Raw genomic sequence first — 21041 nt, forward strand, 5'->3', positions numbered from 1 at the left:
GACGTTTGTGTAACAGAATGGACAGAGCTGAGATCTGTCCCTTTAATGAACTAGCAGATAAACCCTTTTCTAAACCTTCTTGTAGAAAAGACAATATCCTAGGAATCCTAACCTTACTCCAAGAGTAACCCTTGGATTCACACCAATATAGGTATTTACGCCATATCTTATGGTAAATCTTTCTGGTAACAGGTTTCCTAGCCTGTATTAAGGTATCAATAACTGACTCAGAAAACCCACGTCTTGATAAAATCAAGCGTTCAATTTCCAAGCAGTCAGCTTCAGAGAAGTTAGATTTTGATGTTTGAAAGGACCCTGTATCAGAAGGTCCTGTTTCAGAGGTAGAGACCAAGGTGGACAGGATGACATGTCCATCAGGTCTGCATACCAAGTCCTGCGTGGCCATGCAGGTGCTATTAGAATTACTGATGCTCTCTCCTGTTTGATTCTGGCAATCAATCGAGGAAGCATCGGGAAGGGTGGAAACACGTAAGCCATCCTGAAGTCCCAAGGTGCTGTCAGGGCATCTATCAGGACTGCTCCTGGATCCCTGGATCTGGACCCGTAACAAGGAAGCTTGGCGTTCTGTCGAGACGCCATGAGATCTATCTCTGGTTTGCCCCAACGTCGAAGTATTTGGGCAAAGACCTCCGGATGAAGTTCCCACTCCCCCGGATGAAAAGTCTGACGACTTAAGAAATCCGCCTCCCAGTTCTCCACTCCCGGGATGTGGATTGCTGACAGGTGGCAAGAGTGAGACTCTGCCCAGCGAATTATCTTTGATACTTCCATCATTGCTAGGGAGCTTCTTGTCCCTCCCTGATGGTTGATGTAAGCTACGGTCGTGATGTTGTCCGACTGAAACCTGATGAACCCCCGAGTTGTCAACTGGGGCCAAGCCAGGAGGGCATTGAGAACTGCTCTCAATTCCAGAATGTTTATTGGCAGGAGACTCTCCTCCTGACTCCATTGTCCCTGAGCCTTCAGAGAATTCCAGACGGCACCCCAACCTAGAAGGCTGGCGTCTGTTGTTACAATTGTCCAGTCTGGTCTGCTGAATGGCATCCCCCTGGACAGATGTGGCCGAGAAAGCCACCATAGAAGAGAATTTCTGGTCTCTTGATCCAGATTCAGAGAAGGGGACAAGTCTGAGTAATCCCCATTCCACTGACTTAGCATGCACAGTTGCAGTGGTCTGAGGTGTAAGCGTGCAAAGGGTACTATGTCCATTGCCGCTACCATTAAGCCGATTACCTCCATGCATTGAGCCACTGACGGGTGTTGAATGGAATGAAGGGTGCGGCAAGCACTTTGAAGTCTTGTTAGCCTGTCCTCTGTCAGGTAAATCTTCATTTCTACAGAATCTATAAGAGTCCCCAGGAAGGAAACTCTTGTGAGTGGAACGAGTGAACTTTTCTTTTCGTTCACCTTCCATCCATGTGACCTTAGAAATGCCAGTACTAACTCTGTATGAGACTTGGCAGTTTGAAAGCTTGAAGCTTGTATTAGAATGTCGTCTAGGTACGGAGCTACCGAGATTCCCCGCGGTCTTAGTACCGCCAGAAGAGCACCCAGAACCTTTGTGAAGATTCTTGGAGCTGTAGCCAATCCGAATGGAAGAGCCACAAACTGGTAATGCCTGTCTAGGAAGGCAAACCTTAGGTACCGGTAATGATCTTTGTGAATCGGTATGTGAAGGTAAGCATCTTTTAAATCTACAGTGGTCATGTACTGACCCTCTTGGATCATAGGTAAAATTGTCCGAATAGTCTCCATCTTGAACGATGGAACTCTTAGGAATTTGTTTAGGATCTTTAAGTCCAGGATTGGTCTGAAAGTTCCCTCTTTTTTGGGAACCACAAACAGATTTGAGTAAAACCCCTGTCCCTGTTCCGACCGTGGAACTGGATGGATTACTCCCATTAACAAGAGCTCTTGTACGCAGCGTAGAAACGCCTCTTTCTTTGTCTGGATTGTTGACAACCTTGACAGATGAAATCTCTCTCTTGCAGGAGAGTATTTGAAGTCCAGAAGGTATCCCTGAGATATTATCTCTAGCGCCCAGGGATCCTGGACATCTCTTGCCCAAGCCTGGGCGAAGAGAGAAAGTCTGCCCCCCACTAGATCCGATCCCGGATCGGGGGCCCTCAATTCATGCTGTTTTAGGGGCAGCAGCAGGTTTCCTGGTCTGCTTGCCCTTGTTCCAGGACTGGTTAGGTTTCCAGCCTTGTCTGTAGCGAGCAACAGCTCCTTCTTGTTTTGGTGCAGAGGAAGTTGATGCTGCTCCTGCTTTGAAATTACGAAAGGAACGAAAATTAGACTGTCTAGCCTTAGCTTTGGCCTTGTCCTGAGGCAGGGCATGGCCTTTACCTCCTGTAATGTCAGCGATAATCTTTCAACCCGGGCCCGAATAAGGTCTGCCCTTTGAAAGGTATATTAAGCAATTTAGACTTAGAAGTAACATCAGCTGACCAGGATTTTAGCCACAGCGCCCTGCGTGCCTGAATGGCGAATCCTGAATTCTTCGCCGTAAGTTTAGTTAGATGTACTACGGCCTCCGAAATGAATGAATTAGCTAGTTTAAGGACTCTAAGCCTGTCCGTAATGTCGTCCAGAGTAGCTGAACTAATGTTCTCTTCCAGAGACTCAATCCAGAATGCCGCTGCAGCCGTGATCGGCGCAATGCATGCAAGGGGTTGCAATATAAAACCTTGTTGAACAAACATTTTCTTAAGGTAACCCTCTAATTTTTTATCCATTGGATCTGAAAAAGCACAGCTATCCTCCACCGGGATAGTGGTACGCTTAGCTAAAGTAGAAACTGCTCCCTCCACCTTAGGGACCGTTTGCCATAAGTCCCGTGTGGTGGCGTCTATTGGAAACATTTTTCTAAATATCGGAGGGGGTGAGAACGGCACACCGGGTCTATCCCACTCCTTAGTAACAATTTCAGTAAGTCTCTTAGGTATAGGAAAAACCTCAGTACTCGTCGGTACCGCAAAATATTTATCCAACCTACACATTTTCTCTGGTATTGCAACTGTGTTACAATCATTCAGAGCCGCTAACACCTCCCCTAGTAATACACGGAGGTTTTCCAGCTTAAATTTAAAATTTGAAATATCTGAATCCAGTCTGTTTGGATCAGAACCGTCACCCACAGAATGAAGTTCTCCGTCCTCATGTTCTGCCACTTGTGACGCAGTGTCTGACATGGCCCTAATATTATCAGCGCACTCTGTTCTCACCCCAGAGTGATCACGCTTACCTCTTAGTTCTGGTAATTTAGCCAAAACTTCAGTCATAACAGTAGCCATATCCTGTAATGTGATTTGTAATGGCCGCCCAGATGTACTCTGCGCTACAATATCACGCACCTCCCGAGCGGGAGATGCAGGTACTGACACGTGAGGCGAGTTAGTCGGCATAACTCTCCCCTCGTTGTTTGGTGAAATTTGTTCAATTTGTACAGATTGACTTTTATTTAAAGTAGCATCAATACAGTTAGTACATAAATTTCTATTGGGCTCCACTTTGGCATTGCAACAAATGACACAGGTATCTTCCTCTGAATCAGACATGTTTAACACACTAGCAAATAAACTTGCAACTTGGAATACAATTCAATTAGAATATTATTAAAAACGTACTGTACCTTTAAGAAGCACAGAAGATCTATGACAGTTGAAAATTAATACATTGAAACAGTTATAGCCTCAATCCTTGTAAACAACACAACTTTAGCAAAGGTTTAATCCCATTAGCAAAGATAACAAATTCTGAAAGCAGGAAAAAAATTACAGAGTAAACGTTTTTTATCTCAGTCAACTATAATTCTCACAGCTCTGCTGAGAGAAATTACCTCCCTCAAAATAAGTTTTGAAGACCCCTGAGTTCTGTAGAGATGAACCGGATCATGCAGGAAATACAATGAGCTGCTGACAGAAATTTCTGATGCGTAGCAAAGGCGCCAAAAAAAAAAAAACGGCCCCTCCCCCTCACACACAGCAGTGAGAGAGAACAGAAACTGTCAGAAAAAAGATTAAGCAACTGCCAAGTGGAAAAATAGTGCCCAAACATTTATTCACTCAGTACCTCAGCAAATGAAAACGATTTTCTGCCTTTGCAGGAAAATCTTAAAAGGCAGAAAAGGATAGAGGTAATGACAGAGATTGATCAATTATTAAAGCCATGGATAGGTTGACCATAGTGATATACAGAGATGGCAGAAGCTCTGTTTATTCCAAGAAAATTGTTTCTGACAAGAGGTCATAATTTAAGGTTGCAGGAAAGGAGATTTAATCTCCTGCAACGGAAACGTTTTTTCACTGTAAGAGCAATAAAATTGTGGAACTCATTACCAAAGGAGGTAGTGAATGCCAATACCATAGATACATTTAAAAACAGTCTGGATACATTTCTGTATATAAACAAAATTCATGGATATGATTGCTAGTATTAAATGGGTCACATTTTAATGGGGTTATTTAAGCTTAACTGGAGCTTTTTGAAAGTATTTTAGATTTGTATAGGTTGAACTCGATGGACTTCAGTCTTTTTTCAACCTTATCTACTATGTTACTATGATTAATGCAATATCTGAAGATTCCATTTAATAGTATAGTTTAGGATATTGTTCCTCTTTCTCATTACCTATGTTTCTTTTTCTTAATATGTTTGCTTTTGCATTCCTATTCCCTTCCATCCATAGGCTTCAAGAGCACAAAAGGAGGATTTTCCCTGTGCTGTTGAAACAGAGAGAGTCAGTATGATGAATTTGATAATGCAGCATCTAGGGATTTGGTGTAAGAATGGTCAAAACATTCATGTTGGGTTTGTGTGTGAAGGGACAACAGAAAGAAGATACAATAATTAAGCAAAATTAGCTAATTACAATTTTATTTGGGCCTTGGTTGAGGAAATGGTAATTTTTTAAAAAGTTTTTTAAAAAGTTTTTAAAAAGTTATATAGTTGGGAGTGACGTAGTTTGGTAAGTGATTAGATGTAGTCGATAAAGTATATGGTATAGTAACATAAGACACAAAATCTGTGCTGTTATTTAGATTGTAGGATCATTCACTGAGGTGAGATTTCTGGTGTGAGTTATGCGGTAGTAGCTATAATTAGTAGCTCTCTAGTTTTGAGCTGTTATGTAGGATGAAGACTTCCAGGAGGAAACAGCAAATAGGTACACTCAAGAAAAGAGTCAGGTTTTGATGTCCTCAGCATACAGATGATACTTGAACTCAAATGTTTTTAAAATGTTACCCAACATTTAGGACGGCATATAGGGATGGGCGAATGTTTTGCAGCATTCGAAAAATGAAACAAATTATAACACATTCGTTTGTTCGAATCGAATTTCGAATGTCTACATAACATTCTAACATTCGATTTTCGAATGTTTGGTTTCAAATTTTACGATTACATTCGAAAATATTATTTTCAAAAAATTTGAATTTATATTTGTAATAGTATTTCTAATGCTTTCTTTAAATGTAATATTCGAATTATGCAATATTCGAAATCGAAAAATTCGAATTTATATGTTTGTAATAGTATTTCTAATGCTTTCTTTAAATGTAATATTCGAATTATGCAATATTCTATATAGAAACATTTAAAATGATATATTTGTATCTTTTACGTATCAATTTACTAGATTCCTTCCCTACCACATGAACTATTGAACTTCTGAATAGTATTTGTTAAATAGAATGTTAAATTCGAAATTTCGAATGTGGACATTCGATATAATTATAAACATTCGAATTTGAAAGTGACATTCGAAAACTGTAAATAGCATTCGATTATAGAATTTTTAAGAATATTCGTTCTTATCAACATTCTGATTTATAATTCGAATTTCGGAAATTTACACATTCGCCCATCCCTAACGGCAGGGAACATCCTAGCCGTTCTGCTGCCCTAAAGCCATAACGGCTTCCTAACTGGGGTTGCGGGCTGGAGGGGGTGCCTAGCATCATAGGCTCTCCCTCCTGATCCGATCCCATCATTGAAATCACGCAATCACATGTACAATCGTGTGATTTAAATTTTTTACTTATTTGTTTACATCAGAACTTTGTTCGATGTAACAAATTAGTACCGGCAGGAAGGGGTTAAGCTGTGGGAGATTTGCTTATCAGCCAGTGGACAATTAAGTCTTGCCCTTCCTGTTAACTTAAAAATAAAAATCTACACAAAATCTGATATTTAATGGGACATTGTTTTGTAAAATACCCCCCCCCACTTTAATGTGTTCCTAATGGTTAATTTTACCTGTTAGATTGTAATTCATTGTTTGCAAATAGTTACTTTGCCTGTATTTGTTATTTGAAAAAGCTACATTTACCTTTGGTATCCCCATATGAGTAACAAATGCCTAGATTCCGAGTTTTGTGCTAAACAGGGTGCAAAAATAACGCCAAAAAAAATGCGTTACTTCACTCTCCATAGCGCTGCCATTACATGTTACTGAAAAGCCTCCTTGTGCTGTGCATTATAGTGCGTTAAGCTCCATACTGCACAAAAGCCAAGGGCTGAGTTTACGTGCTTGTGCACACTTTCCCCCATAGACATCAATGGGGAGAAAGTGTTTGCAAAAAAACACCTGAAGTGCGGAATGGCGATCACCGTAACGCAACCCCATTGATGTCTATGGGGAAAAGAAAGTTACATTTAAACCTAACACCCTAACATAAACCCCTAGTCTAAACACCCCTAATCCGCTGCTACCCAACATCACCAACACTAAATAAAATTACCCCCTAATTCTCCAGTCCCTGACCTCACCGCCACTAATAAAAGCTATTGACCCCTAATCCTCTGCTCCCCGACATCGCCGACACTAAATAAAGTTATTAACCCCTAATCCGACACTCCCCGATAGCGCCGCCACTCCCCGATAGCGTCGCCACTAAATAGTTATTAAATCCTAATCCATTTAATAAAGTTATTAACCCCTAATCTGCCACTCCCGATATTGTCGCCACTGAAATCCTATTGGCTGATTTGAACAGCAAATTGGATTTCAGTAGCTCTCATCCTATTTTCTGTTTTGAACAGCCAATAGGATTTAATTGACTGATTTGAATTTGAAGAATCAAATCAGCCAATAGGAATGCAAGGTACGTGATTTTGAAATGGGTAGCTTGCATTCAACTTCCGTGTACGGCGGTTACCGTATGAAGAGGACGCTCTGCGCAGGATGTCATTACCGGTCGAGGATGGGTCTGCTCCGCGCCGCCGGGATGAAGATAGAAGATGCCCCCGCAATGGATGAAGATGTCACCGCCTGGATGAAGACTTCTCGCCACCTGGATGGAGATGGATGTCCGGACTTCAGGAACCATGAGTAGATATTCTGGGGTTAGTGTTAGGTATTTTGGTGTGGTTTTTTTTTCAGATTAGGGCTTTGGGCAAATTGTAAAAGAGCTGAATGCCCTTTTATTTTTATTCTTATTTTTTTACAGGTAAAAGAGCTGTTTAACTTAGGGTAATGCCCTACAAAAGGGCTATTGGAAGTTTATTGTAGGCTAGGGGGTGTTTTTATTTTGGGGGGCTTTTTATTTTTATAGCCTGTTAGATTAGATGTAATTTTTTTTTATTTTTGATAATTTAATTTATTTTTGTGATCTTAGTGTTTTTTATTTTTCGTAATTTTAGTGTTTAATTTTTTTTGTAACGTTAGATTTTTTAATTTTTTTTGTAGGATTAGTTTTTTTAAAATGTGTAATTTAGGATTTTTAATTGGAAGTTTCTTTTTTTTTATTAGAAAAGTAATGTTAGGTTAATTTATAGTTTAATGTTAGGTTTATTTTTATTTCACAGGTAAGTTTTTATTTATTTAAATATAGTTATATTGTAATTTTAATTTACAGTTAGGGGGGTGTTAGGTTTAGGGGTTAATAGTTTAATTTAGTGTTTTGCAATGTGGGGGACGGGCAGTTTAGGGGTTAATAACTTTATTATAGTGTCGGGAAGCGGCAGTTTGGGGGTTAATATATTTAAATAGTGTTGGCGATGTGGGCAGCAGATTATGGGTTAATAAATTTATTTAATAGTCGCAATGTCAGTGGGTGGCTGATTAGGGGTTAATAAGTTTTAAATAGTGTTTTCGATGCACGAGGGTGGCGATTTAGGGGTTAATAGGTAGTTTATGGGTGTTAATGTACTTTGTAACATTTTAGTTTATGAGTTTTGTGAAACATTTTTGTTTCACAAAATCCATAACTACTGCTCTCAAATGGCAGTATGGATTGTGTGGTTATAGGCTGTAACGCAAGCATTTTAGCCGGACCGCACAACCTGTAATACAGCGCTACGGAAAATCCTGCACTCAAACGTCATTTTTTTTTGAGTGTGGAATGGACGTTGCGTTACAGGCTAAAATGCTTGCAGTACAGCTATACTGCCGCATCTCGTAATATGCGTTCCTGGCCATTCCACGCACAATGGCCAATTTTTCAGCGGTATAACTGTACCGCAAAACTCGTAATCTAGCCGAAAGTTTACTCTGTGGAAACGCTATGTAACTAGTAGACAATAGCCCTGATTAATATATCAGTGGGGGTGTAAGGGAGAGAGAGATTTTGTATGTGAAATTGCTGCTTGTGTTTCTTCAACTCCCAGCCATAGTTATCATTGCAATACCTAACATAAATAGCATTAACAGGTCTGCTTAAAGGGACACTGAACCCAAATTTTTTCTTTCGTAATTCAGATAGAGCATGCAATTTTAAAGGGACACTCAATCAAAATTAAACTTTCATGATTCAGATAGAGCATGCCATTTTAAACAACTTTCCAATTTACTTCCATTAACAAAATGTGCACAGTCTTTTTATATTTAAACTTTTTGAGTCACCAGCTCCTACTGAGCATGTGCAAGAATAAGTGTGTATGCATTTGTGAATGGCTGATGGCTGTCACATGGTACGTGTATGCATTTGTGATTGGCTGGTGGCTGTCACATGGTACAGGGGGAGTGGAAATAGACATAACTTTTAAAATTGTCAGAAAAAAAATCTACTACTCATTTGAAGTTCAGACTAAGTGCTATTGCATTGTCTTGTTATCTTGCATTTGTTGATTATGCAAATCTACTGTGTTGACTAGTCCTTTAAGCAACTTTTTAATTTACTCCTATTAACAATTTTATTTAGTTCTCTTGCTATCTTTATTTGAAAAAGAAGGCATCTAAGCGGGCATCTAAGCAGAGGTTCAGACCTCTGGACAGCACTTTTTTAATGGTGGATGAATTTATCCACCAATCAGCAAGAACAACCCAGGTTGTTCACCAAAAATGGGACGGCATCTAAACTTACATTCTTGCATTTCAAATAAAGATAGCAAGAGAATGAAGAAAATTTGATAATAGGAGTAAATTAGAAAGTTGCTTAAAATGTCATGATCTATCTGAATCCCGAAAGAAAAAAATTTGGGTTCAGTGTCCCTTTAACTTGGAGGTTCAGCCCATTGTTATTTTAATTTTATTACAAATGCGGAAATATGCAAGAAGGAACAATTTCACACACATTTAAAATGCAGTAAGTGTAAGAAGTCATTTGGAACACATTAAAGGGACATGAAACTCAAAATGTTTCTTTCATGATTAAGATAGTGCATATCATTTTAAACAACTTTCCAATTTACTTCTATTAGCAATTTTACTTCATTCTTTTGGTAGAGGAATGCACTACTGGGAGCTAGCTGAACTCATAGGTAAGCCAATGACAAAAAGGCATATAAGTGCAGCCACCAATCAGTAGCTAGCTCCCAGATCATGAGCTACCCTAGGTATGCCTTTCAACAAAGGATACCAAAAGAAGTAAGCAAATTAGATTATTGAAGTAAATTGGACAGTTTAAAAAAAACAAAAAACCTGCTTTTATCTGAATCATGAAAGAAACATTTTGGGTTTCAAACAAAAATTTTGGTACAGTGTAACTTTAAAAAGAGCTCTTTCATATGCTTGATAGAAATGTTTCATTTTCTGTCCATTTAATCAGCTTTCTCCCACAAACATAAACATATAGTGTAAACATTGTTGTAGGTCCCATGGAAGAAAGAAAAGTACAGTGTTGCCCTTTAGTTGCTGTAAATACAATCATTTGAATGACACTGGGGAGTGCTGAATGTTTGTAGTATAGCAATTAGCAGTATTACTATGATTACATTATTAACATGCACTGGTAGTTTTTTTTTTATAAATTTCCTAACCTAAGGTGACTTCCATATCAAATAAAAAGATAAAACTAATTATAATACTAGATGGTTGTCCTTGCTGAGCATGTGTAAGAATGCAGTTACCTAGAGGCACATTCAGCTCTAAATGACCCTTCATTTGCAGGTCAAAGCTGCATTAAGCCACAGCAGCCAAATGAACCACAACGGCTCCAGAAGCGTACGCATGTCAGACCGCACTTGGACTCTGCATTTTTATTAAAAGTTCTCTGGTCCCTAGGTCATGCTAGTTCAATGTTTTTTTGACCTTGGCAGAAAAGCACAACTTAGTTTTAAACTGATTATTTTGAGCACTTATTTAGAGGGAAGAGTTAAAAAAAAAAAATACAAAGGATAACAACATAAATGTAGCATTGTGAGAATATTTGGCCACCCATTCTGATAACTAGGAAGAGAGAGGGATTAGCAAATAAAGAGAAGACAGCATGAAATATGAGGCCTTGAAACAAATCAAAGCAAAAATAAGATCTTATGAAGTGATGGTATAAGGATAGAGCACAAACATGAGGAAAGAAAAGAGTAGGGAAACAGGAAACAGTAGAAATAAGTTCTGCAGTACCTAAGAGCTCAGACATGACAGAGCTGAGAAATAATAATTATTATTATCTTCATTAAAGGTACATCAAACCCAACATTTTTATTTAATAATTTAGGTAGAACACACGATTTTAAACAGCTTTCCAGTTTACTTCTATTATCAAACTTCCTTCATTAGCTCGCTGCTCCTGAGCTTTCCTAGATAAACCTTTCAGCAAAAGATACCAAGAGAAGGAAGCAAATTAAATAAGAAGTATATTGCAAATATGTTTAAAATTGTATGCTCTGTCTGAATCATGAATGTTTAATTATGATTTGACTGTCCCTTTAATTATAATGTGGTAAGAGACTCTGCAGCACTATAAAGATGAGACAGGGGAGGCAGAGTACAGGGCCCTACTTCCTAGAAAGTAATGTGAGAGAAATGGGAAAAGGGGATGAATAAGAACAAATTATATTAAAAAATGGAAACTGAGTAGGACACTGAAATGGGGAGTCTAAAAATGGTGGAAATTAGGTGAGAGGGAAATGCAGAAAAGTGCCATTATACTAAAGAATGGAGAGAGAAAGGAATTGCAAATATATGAAAGGGATATAGCATGAATTAAAATGTGGGAGGAGATAATGAAAGTAAAAATAAAACTAAGATAAAATAAGTGGAATGGTGTGGTCATTTTAATTCCATACATTACTCTTTTGTTAGTGAAAAACTGCAAATACACCTGTTAACCTGCATTTCTTTTTGTGCAGATTTTCTTCCAGAGTTCCCCTTTTGCTCTCTACATCCTACATTTTCTATGGACATCCTCATTCTCTCTCCCTTTGTTTTTGTGTATGCTCCTTGTGTGAAGTGCACCACACCATCTTTAATAATTTCCCTACTCCCTCTTGCCTCAAAGCTTCTTGAAAAGCTAGTATATGCACGTCTATCCCATTTCCTTACACTAAACTCCCTCCTTGACCCACTGCAATCTGGATTTCATCCCCATCACTCCACAGAGACAGCAATCGTTATGGTTACTGATAACCTACTTACAGCAAAATCCAAGGGACACTTCTATCTGTTTATCCTCCTTGGTCTGTCTGCAGCTTTGATACTTTCAACCATCTTTTGCTTTAAACCCTCCGATTGTTTTGGCATTTTTCGGGGCTCTCTATGGTTCTCTTCCTATTTGTCTAACTGTACCTTTAGTGTAGCCTTCTCTGGGGCATCCTCTGCCCCGATACCACTTTCTGTTAGGTTACCTCAAGGCTCTGTCCTCAGTCCCCTGCTCTTTTCAATCTACACCTCATCATTCAGTCCTTGGTTTAAGCCTTCTGCTTCCACCTAAAAAAAAAACCTCTAAAATTAGACATTTCCTTACACAAGACACCACTAAAATTTTAATCCACTCTCTCATCCTTTCCCGCCTCGACTACTGCAACTCCATCCTCTCTGGTCTCCCTAGCTGCCGCCAAGCTCCTTTACAATCCATAATGAATGCCTCTGCCAGGCTCATCTTCCTTACATGTCGCTCTTCATCTGCTGCACCTCTCTGCCAATCCCTTCACTGGCTTCCTCTTGCCTCCAGGATTAAACACAAAATTCTGACTCTGACTTACAAGGCCCTTAACTGCACTGCTCCCCCTACATCTCAGACCTTGTCTCCAGATACTCTTCCTCCCGTCCCCTTCGCCCTGCTCACAATCTCCTACTCTCTTGTTACTTCCTCACATTCCCATTTACAGGACTTCACCACACTGGCTCCCATCTTGTGGAACTCTCTGCCTCGCTCCACAAGACTCCCTTGGTTTTAAAAGCTTCAAGCACTTCCTAAAGATTCTACTATTTAGGGATGCATACAACCTACACTAACCTTTCCTAACTACATTGCTTACCCCATTAGAATGTAAGCCTATGAGCCCAGCTGTTTGTACATTGTCTCCATATGCAAATTAGATATGAAGTTTTTTTGCGTCAAAATAAAATCCTGTTAAAAGGATAGCTGTGTTAAAACAGTATTTTGAAGCAAAAAAAAAATGAGAATTTGCATATCTAATTTGCATATCTTACCCAGAATTCTCTTGTGCATTGGTAACATTGTATATGAGGTATTTCTGGGAAAAAGCAAGCGGGTAATCTTGCCTAGATGTGTACTAATTTCCTATGCAAATATTTACATTGATTTAATTTTGAGACATGGAGGATTTTAATTTCAGTTTTTTTTATCTCCCCCCATAATTTTAATGAATTTTGGTTTAACCTTGAAAGTAGCTTTACCAATGCAGCAACCAGAAATCTATCTTCTACTGATGAGTTCCAAAAAGAATGAACCAGGCTATCTAGTGAGTGATTTCTGGTTTGCTGCAATAATCCTGTTAAAAGGATAGCCATGTTAAAACAGTATTTTGAAGCAAAAACACTGAGAATTTGCATATCTTACCCAGAATTCTCTTGTGCATTGGTAACATTGTATATGAGGTATTTCTGGGAAAAAGCAAGCTGGGAATCTTGCCTAGATGTGCTAATTTCCTATCAAAATATTTACATTGATTTAATTTTGAGACATGGAGGATTTTAATTTCAGTTTTTTTTATCTCCCCCCATAATTTTAATGAATTTTGGTTTAACCTTGAAAGTAGCTTTACCAATGCAGCAAACAGAAATCTATGTCCTACTGATGAGTTCCAACAAGAACAAAACAGGCTGTCTAGTTAGTGATTTCTGGTTTGCTGCAATAATCCTGTTAAAAGGATAGCCATGTTAAAACAGTATTTTGAAGCAAAAAAACTGAGAATTTGCATATCTAATCTGCATATATTAGCCAGAATTCTCTTGTGCATTGGTAACATTGTCAATGAAGTAATTCTGGGAAAAAGCAAGCGGGGAATCTTGCCTAGATGTGCTAATTTCCTATGCAAATATTTACATTGATTTAATTTTGAGACATGGAGGATTTTATTTTCAGTTTTTTATCTCTCCCCATAATTTGAATGCATTATATATATATGTGTGTGTGTGTGTGTGTGTGTATATATATATATATATATATATATATATATATATATATATATATATATATATATATATATATATATACGTAGCAATATGCCAACAACATTTGGGTTCTTAAGATAAAGCATTTGGGTGACACCTTACAGAAATACAGGAGCTAACAAACTCAAACTTTGCCATAGAAATGGTGCAGGGTATATACAATCCTCTCGACCAGGATTCAATAATATAAGTATCTCAGCTCTTAGTAAAGAAGCTTAAACAAATTTAGAATGCAATAAGTGATTTTTTTTTTTATTGTAAATACATGAGTTCTAATCCTCACAAAGGTCAGTAACCAATATTATCATGTAGTAATATCAGAAGATATAATATATAATCATTCACAAATATATACATAACTGCATTTCAATTGTAATCAAAACATAATTTTGCTATACCAATTTATTGTTCTGTTTATAAATATGTGTGTTTTCAATTTGCTAATCAATCAGGTCTGCTCTTAAGGGTTAACACCCATTGGTCTTACAAATATCTTTATGTAACAGGGATTTATAAATGCTTTTTGCAGATTTTCATTATGCTTAATATAATCAGTCAATGGTAAAACCCTACAGACATATAGGTATCTACTGTAGAAAACATGTAGCTTAAGCTGTTAATACCTTTCAGGTAGTAATTAAAACACCAAAGTCCCTGACTCTAATTCAAATATCTAATTAAACATTGAGGATTTATCTACTTCTATTTCCTCAGACACTTTTAGTCCTTTTCTTATTCAGGGATTTGATAGATCATTGAAATTGTTTTTTTTTTTTGTTTTTTTTAAAGCCCTATGAAATAACGTGCCATGTTTTCAGTGGATAAGTTAGTGAGAGGTGCTTGTGTCTGCTTCACACGTGGTATTCCATCAGTGTAGCAGCTGTGGACCCCGTTCAGTGTTCCAATTTTACTTCCTCCGCATTAGCAGCTGTGGCTCTTGCGTTTGAGACACGTGTTATGACTTTGAGGTTGGTTTATCTTGTTATAAACATTTTTAAAAAAGAACAAGCTGTTATGAGTTGCATGTCATGGATTGAAAGAGTCACTTTAAAAGGACAGATGTTTGAACATCCAGATAACGCAGCACATGAACTGATAAACATTTTATCTGAATGGTTGATTGTTTGCAAGCAATTTGTTTAACATATTTTCAAAGGTTTTATAATATACATTTACTATTGTTTCCATTATACCAGTTAAATAACTTGCATTTTATTCTATTCTTTTCAAATTTAGCAGATCCTCAAAAGATAAATCAAAAGAGCACACTGTAGCTTGTATTATGTTTTTAAGCTTTAGCATCTGTCCAGTGTAACAAAGTTGTTTTCATTATTTATGCAATATACTATAAGCATGGCAGTAAAATAACTATGCAAGGTCACAAAATCAAATACAGATGGTATCAGTCAACACAGCATAGGACAGATTCAGCTCTAAAATTGAGTGTTAAAAAGCGTTCAACTAAAGTATTGTCTGCTGGGTCAAACTTCTTTCTCTTCTGTTGACTTTTTATTCTTGATTATGAATGTTCAGATAAGACTGATTTCTTCAGCTAAAATCATGCAAGTTATTAGTTATATTTGGTATTGCTCATATTATATCATTGTTTTCCTGGGTTAATTAGTCCCAAAGAAGGGTTGTCCTGGCTCTGTTGTTTTACTTCATAGATGTAATTGATATGGTAGGGATCTTCCATTTTAGATAACTGCATACTTTATTAGCGGCCTGGTAAGTTCTTTTGCTGCTAGTTATGAAGCAGTGCTACTGTGTAAAGCAGCTAGCTGGTTATCTTTACACAACTTTACTTAGTTTTTTCACTTCCACATTTTCATGTTGGCCTTAGCAGGTTTTGGAAGGAAAGTTTGATCTTTCTGTGTAAAAAAAAAAACAACAAAAACGTAGGGCGCCTCCTAGTGTGACTCAGTATGGATACTAGCCAAGGATAGAACAAATCTAGATATACTCACAAATGTGACAGCACCAATGTGCTGAATGAGGCAGACTGGGATCTCTCAGTGTCCCAGCTCACTGATCCAGGTGATAGGATGGTCTCATTCTTTCCCTTTCACTCGAAACCCAGACTCGTGCTTACAGCAATAAAAGTATTTATTAAAATTGTTTAAAAACAATTGTTAAAATCTGGGGGTTGTACAGTCCCCTAGTATAGACAATTACTACGCGTTTCTCATCGATAACACGCTGGTGCATATCTATAAAGCTCCGGATAGAGCTTGAGGCCCTGTGTTTCTGGCGAGCCTGCAGGCTCACCAGAAACACCAGTTATGAATCAGCGGTCTAAAGACCGCTGCTCCATAACCTGTCCGCCTGCTCTGAGCAGGCGGACAGACATTGCCGCAATTCAACCTGATCGAGTACAATCGGATTGACACGCCCCTGCTGGTGGCCGATTGGCCGCGATTCTGCAGGGGGCGGCATTGCACCAGCAGCTCTTGTGAGCTGCTGGTGCAATGCTGAATACGGGGAGCGCATTGCTCTCCATATTCAGCAAGGTCTGGCAGACTTTGATAAATAGAGGCCGCTGTGTCCTCAGGCATCTGTCTAATGAATGCAAACACGGTCTTTAAAATATCTCTCAACCTATCTGAGTGTGCCATCCGCTCACACCCTCTCCTACAACCATTGGTATCAATTACACTTGATTGCTACTTTTTTTATTATCCATAATATATGGACTGTATATTACAAAATCAGACAGGTCTTCTACAGTTGCCCATACTGCCTAATAAAAAATATGGAAAATGTACAAAGCCTTTCTACTAAGACTAGAATCTGCAACCCTGAAAGTTTAACCCTTCTTACACATATATGTGGAAATCATTCACTGGTGTTTTAACTGGTAGAACATTTAAAATAAAAATAATGGACAGTAAATGACACTTAAATTGATTGGATTGATTCAATTTACTTCCATCATCATTTTTGCCTAGTTCTCTTGGTATCCTTTGTTAAACAGTAACCCTAGGTGAGCTCAGGAGCATGCCTGTGTCCTTACAGACACTCTATGGCAGCAGGGTTTGCAACCATCTATAACATTGCTATAAAGTTTTTTTGCGAACACTGCTGCCAGATGGCCAAAGACACGTGCATGCTCCTCAGTTCCCCTAGGATTACTCTTTAACAATAGATACAAAGAGAACAAAATTAATAATATAATTAAATTGGAAATTTGTTTAAAATTGCATGTTCTATGTGAATCATGAATGTTTAATTTTTACTTTACTGTCCCTTTAAGTATCTGAAACATAATTTGATAGCAGTGTATACAATTTGTCTCATATAACAATTTTCTAAGTTTAAAGGGACAGTATACACTCATTTTCATATAACTGCATGTAATAGACACTACTATAAAGAATAAGATGCACAGATACCGATATAAAAATCCGGTATAAAACTGTCTAAAAACTTACTAAGAAGCTCTCAGTTTAGCTCTGTTGAAAAGGTAGCTGGAAAGCCCACTGCAAGTGGCAAATAAGACACTCCCCCTCCCCCTTCTTTTGCATATGAAATGACCCTTTGCACAAACAGGAGCAAGGTGGAGAAGGTAGCTGACGGTATTCACATACAACTTTGGGGCTTGGTTAGGAGTCTGAAAATCAGAGCAATGTTATTTAAAAATAAGCAAAACTATAGATTTTTTTAAAAGAAAAACTTTATGGGCTTTATAAATAGATCATCTACAAAACGTTTATGCAAAGAAAAAATGAGTGTATAATGTCCCTTTAAACATGTGAAGATACTTGTTCCTTAAAGGGACATGAAACCTTTTTTGTCTTTCCTTATAGAGCATACAGCAACTTTCCAACTTGCTTCTATATTCAAATTTGCTTCATTCTCGTTGTATCCTTTGTTGAAGGAGCAGCAATGCACTACTGGGAACTAGCTGAACACATTTTGTGAGCAAATGAAGAGTCATAAATGTATACCCACCAATCAACAGCTAGCCCCCAGCAGTGCCTTAAGGATCCTCAGCCTACCTGTGCATGTTTTTCAACAAAAACTACCAAAATAACAAAGCAAATTACATAAAGGAAGTAAATAAGATTTATTTTTTTCAAAATTGCAAGCTCTGTCTGAATCATGGAGGTTTAATTTTGACTTTACTGTCCCTTTTATTTGCATAACAAATTACCTTTCTAAGGTGCTTTTATTTCTTGCTTTAGTCCATCATTAGATTCTATGAAATGTCCTCTTAGAACTACTATGACATTGTTTGTTTATTTATTCCAAGCAATTCCATGTGATTAAAAAAAAAAAAAGATTAAAAACTGAATTTTGTAAAAAATAATAATACTAGAAACACAAAATAGCAATAACTTAGGCCAATAAAATGATTTTCTGCAAGTGTAATACCTTCCTTTAGCTGTAGCCTCCTACAGCTTCTTGTGTCTATATAAACACCCCAAGCAGACCAAGTGCAAAAACACAGGGAAAAAGAGAGAAAAAACATAATATTGTAACTACAAATAGGAGGGAAGGGATCTTTCTTATGAATGTGATTTTATTTGAAAGAAAGCCTGTTATAAAAACCGTGAGATTATTTAAATCTGCTTCCTTTCCAGACATGTGTAAATGGGACACAGAGCATAAACAAACAACATAATAATCAGTGCTTACACAACTTACTACAGATGGGCACATGCAATTGTTTTTACTGCAAAATTAATGAATTCATTTTTACAATGAACCTTTGTGTTGATTTTTAGGAATCATGGCAATACCACTTTGTGTTCCTTTTTTATTTGCACGTTTCTATGGAAGATAATTTAAATCATTCTCATGGATTTCACAATGGACCTTAATTCAATTCCAGTAATGTACATAAGGAGTATACCTTTCCTGTTTATTGTATTGGAAAAGTTAAAGGGACATGCCACCCACATTTTTTCTTTTATGATTTAGAAAGACAATGCAATGTTAAACATCTTTCTAATTTACTTATATTATCTAATTTGTTTTATTATCTTGATATTCTTTGATGAAAAGCATATCTAGATATGCTCACTAGCTGCTGATTGGTTGCTGCACATAGAAGCATCATGTGATTGGCTCACCATGTGCATTGCTTTTTCTTCGAATAAGGATATTTAAAAAATGAAGTAAAATAAATAATGGAAGTAAATTGTAATGTTGTTTAAATTTCTATTCTCTATCTGAATCATGAAAGAAAGATTTTGGGTTTAGTGGCCCTTTAAGAGTTCTGCATGTAGCCACAGAGGCTTGATTTATCATGCCCTTTTGCTGCCTACGACTGCAGTCATCAGACCGCTGCTTCACTCTTCTCCACCATTTACATAGAATTTCAATGATCTCCCCTGTCTCGTCTGACTGGGGAGATTGACAGCTCCTGATGCAAATGATTGGCTGTGCGCGGGCAGGGGTCGGGATTGCATGTGAGTGCAAAATAGCACTCGCATGCAATATTAAATTCCAGCAGCGGATTGCTGCACACCAGAGGCAAGCTAGGCCCCAGCTTGATAAATTGAGCCCTAGGTGCTTAGTCTATTATCCATCTACGGCAGTGGTTATCAAACTCTGGTACTCTTGACAGTGCAAATTTCTGTTGCAGCTGCTTTGTTTACAGCAATCCTTTTGCCGGTGGTTAGATGCTTATGCCAGGCACAGGACACTAATAAATGCTTGTACTCATATGATTGTAATAGAAAGTCATGGATCCTTCAGGCTGCAGGAAAACTTTGAAGCACAAAGCGTGAATTACCCGTTATAGAAGCTCTAATTTGCATCCAATCTCCTAAAGCTGACCTGCTAGTGTAGAGCGAATAAAGTAAAGATCATAACAGCAGCCTACAGATGGCAGAGGAGAAATGAGCACAGGAACAATAGCTAATGAGATATTTGGCTGATGAAAGTTTTTAAACAAAAATAATTGTATAAGTAGGCAAAAGTTCCCTTAATATAAAGGGATATGGAAACCCAAAAAAATTATTTTGCAGTTCAGAGTATACAATTTAAAAAAAGTTTCCAATTTACTTCTATTATGAAATTTGATTATTTCCCATGGTATTCTTTGTTGAAGCGATACCTAGTAGGGAGGCATCTAGAGCACTAGATGGCAGTAAATAATGCTCTTGCAAATGGATAACATTATAGCAAGACCATCATATTGTGCTCCAGACATGTGCACACTCCAAAGCTTACATCCCTGCTTTTCAACAAAAGATACCAAGAGAATGAATGCAACTTGATAATAAAAGTTAATTAGAACATTATTTAAAATAACATGCTCTAAAATTTGTTTGCAGACATAGTGTTATGTGAATCCTAATCTCTGAACCAGTGTCTGCATAGGTCCTACCAATGTAGTATTGTGTGACAGTCATTTGTATCCATTGTTAAGGATGAGTTATTACTACAAGTAAAACTATTGCAGTACTGCTTTTCTTTATGTGGCTGAGATTTATTTCTGATACATGACCCCAAACCTTTTGTAATCTCTCTTCATCAGAACGGTAATCGCACTATTGTGTGTCTTGAGAAAGTGGTGATCATCACAAAAGACGACACCGAATCTTTGGGAATGACTGTGGCAGGTGGAGCCTCCAACTGGGAATGGGACCTGCCTGTCTTTGTTACAAGCGTAGACTCGGATGGTGTCATAGGGAGAGATGGAAGAATAAAAACAGGTAAAAAATGTGTAATTATGCAATACATTAACTTCATGCAGGATTATAGTGAAGAGGGATATGAAACCCATACATGGTTTGTTTGTTTTTGTGATTCAGACAGAGCATACAATTTTAAAAAGTTTCCAATTTACTTCTTTTATCAAATATGCTTTGTTTTCATGGTATTCTTTGTTGAAGAGATACATAGGTAGGTGTTTGGAGAATTACATGGCAGGCAATAGTGCTGCTATCTAGTGCTCTTGCAAATTGATAACATGCTTGCAAAACTGCTGCCATATAATGTTTAAGACATGTGCCCGCTTCTTAGCTTACATCCTTGCTTTTTAACAAAAGATAGCATGAGAATGACGAAAATTTGATAATTGAAGTAAATTAGTTGTTTAAAATTGTATGCTCTATCTGAATCGTGAAGGAAAAAAGTTGGGTTTCATGCCCCTTTAAGTTCAAACCTAACGGAAATACCTTCTAAGAAGCTGAAATAGAAAATACTGTTCAACAGAGGATTAAAAACACATTAATAAACATTAAAGGGATACGAAGCCCTACTTTTT

At 37.6% G+C, this 21041-nt stretch overlaps 1 protein-coding gene across 1 annotated transcript in view; it reads left to right on the plus strand.

The window, feature by feature from the left end:
- LNX1 (ligand of numb-protein X 1) overlaps positions 1-21041 on the plus strand; it is a 327123-nt gene that overhangs the window by 233769 nt on the left and 72313 nt on the right. Inside the window, exon 8 of the mRNA XM_053703967.1 lies at positions 20310-20487. Within this exon, the coding sequence (XP_053559942.1) occupies positions 20310-20487 (178 nt within the window). The remainder of the gene's footprint in view (positions 1-20309; positions 20488-21041) is intronic.

Source organism: Bombina bombina, chromosome 2, assembly GCF_027579735.1.
Source record: "Bombina bombina isolate aBomBom1 chromosome 2, aBomBom1.pri, whole genome shotgun sequence".
NCBI lineage: Eukaryota > Metazoa > Chordata > Amphibia > Anura > Bombinatoridae > Bombina > Bombina bombina.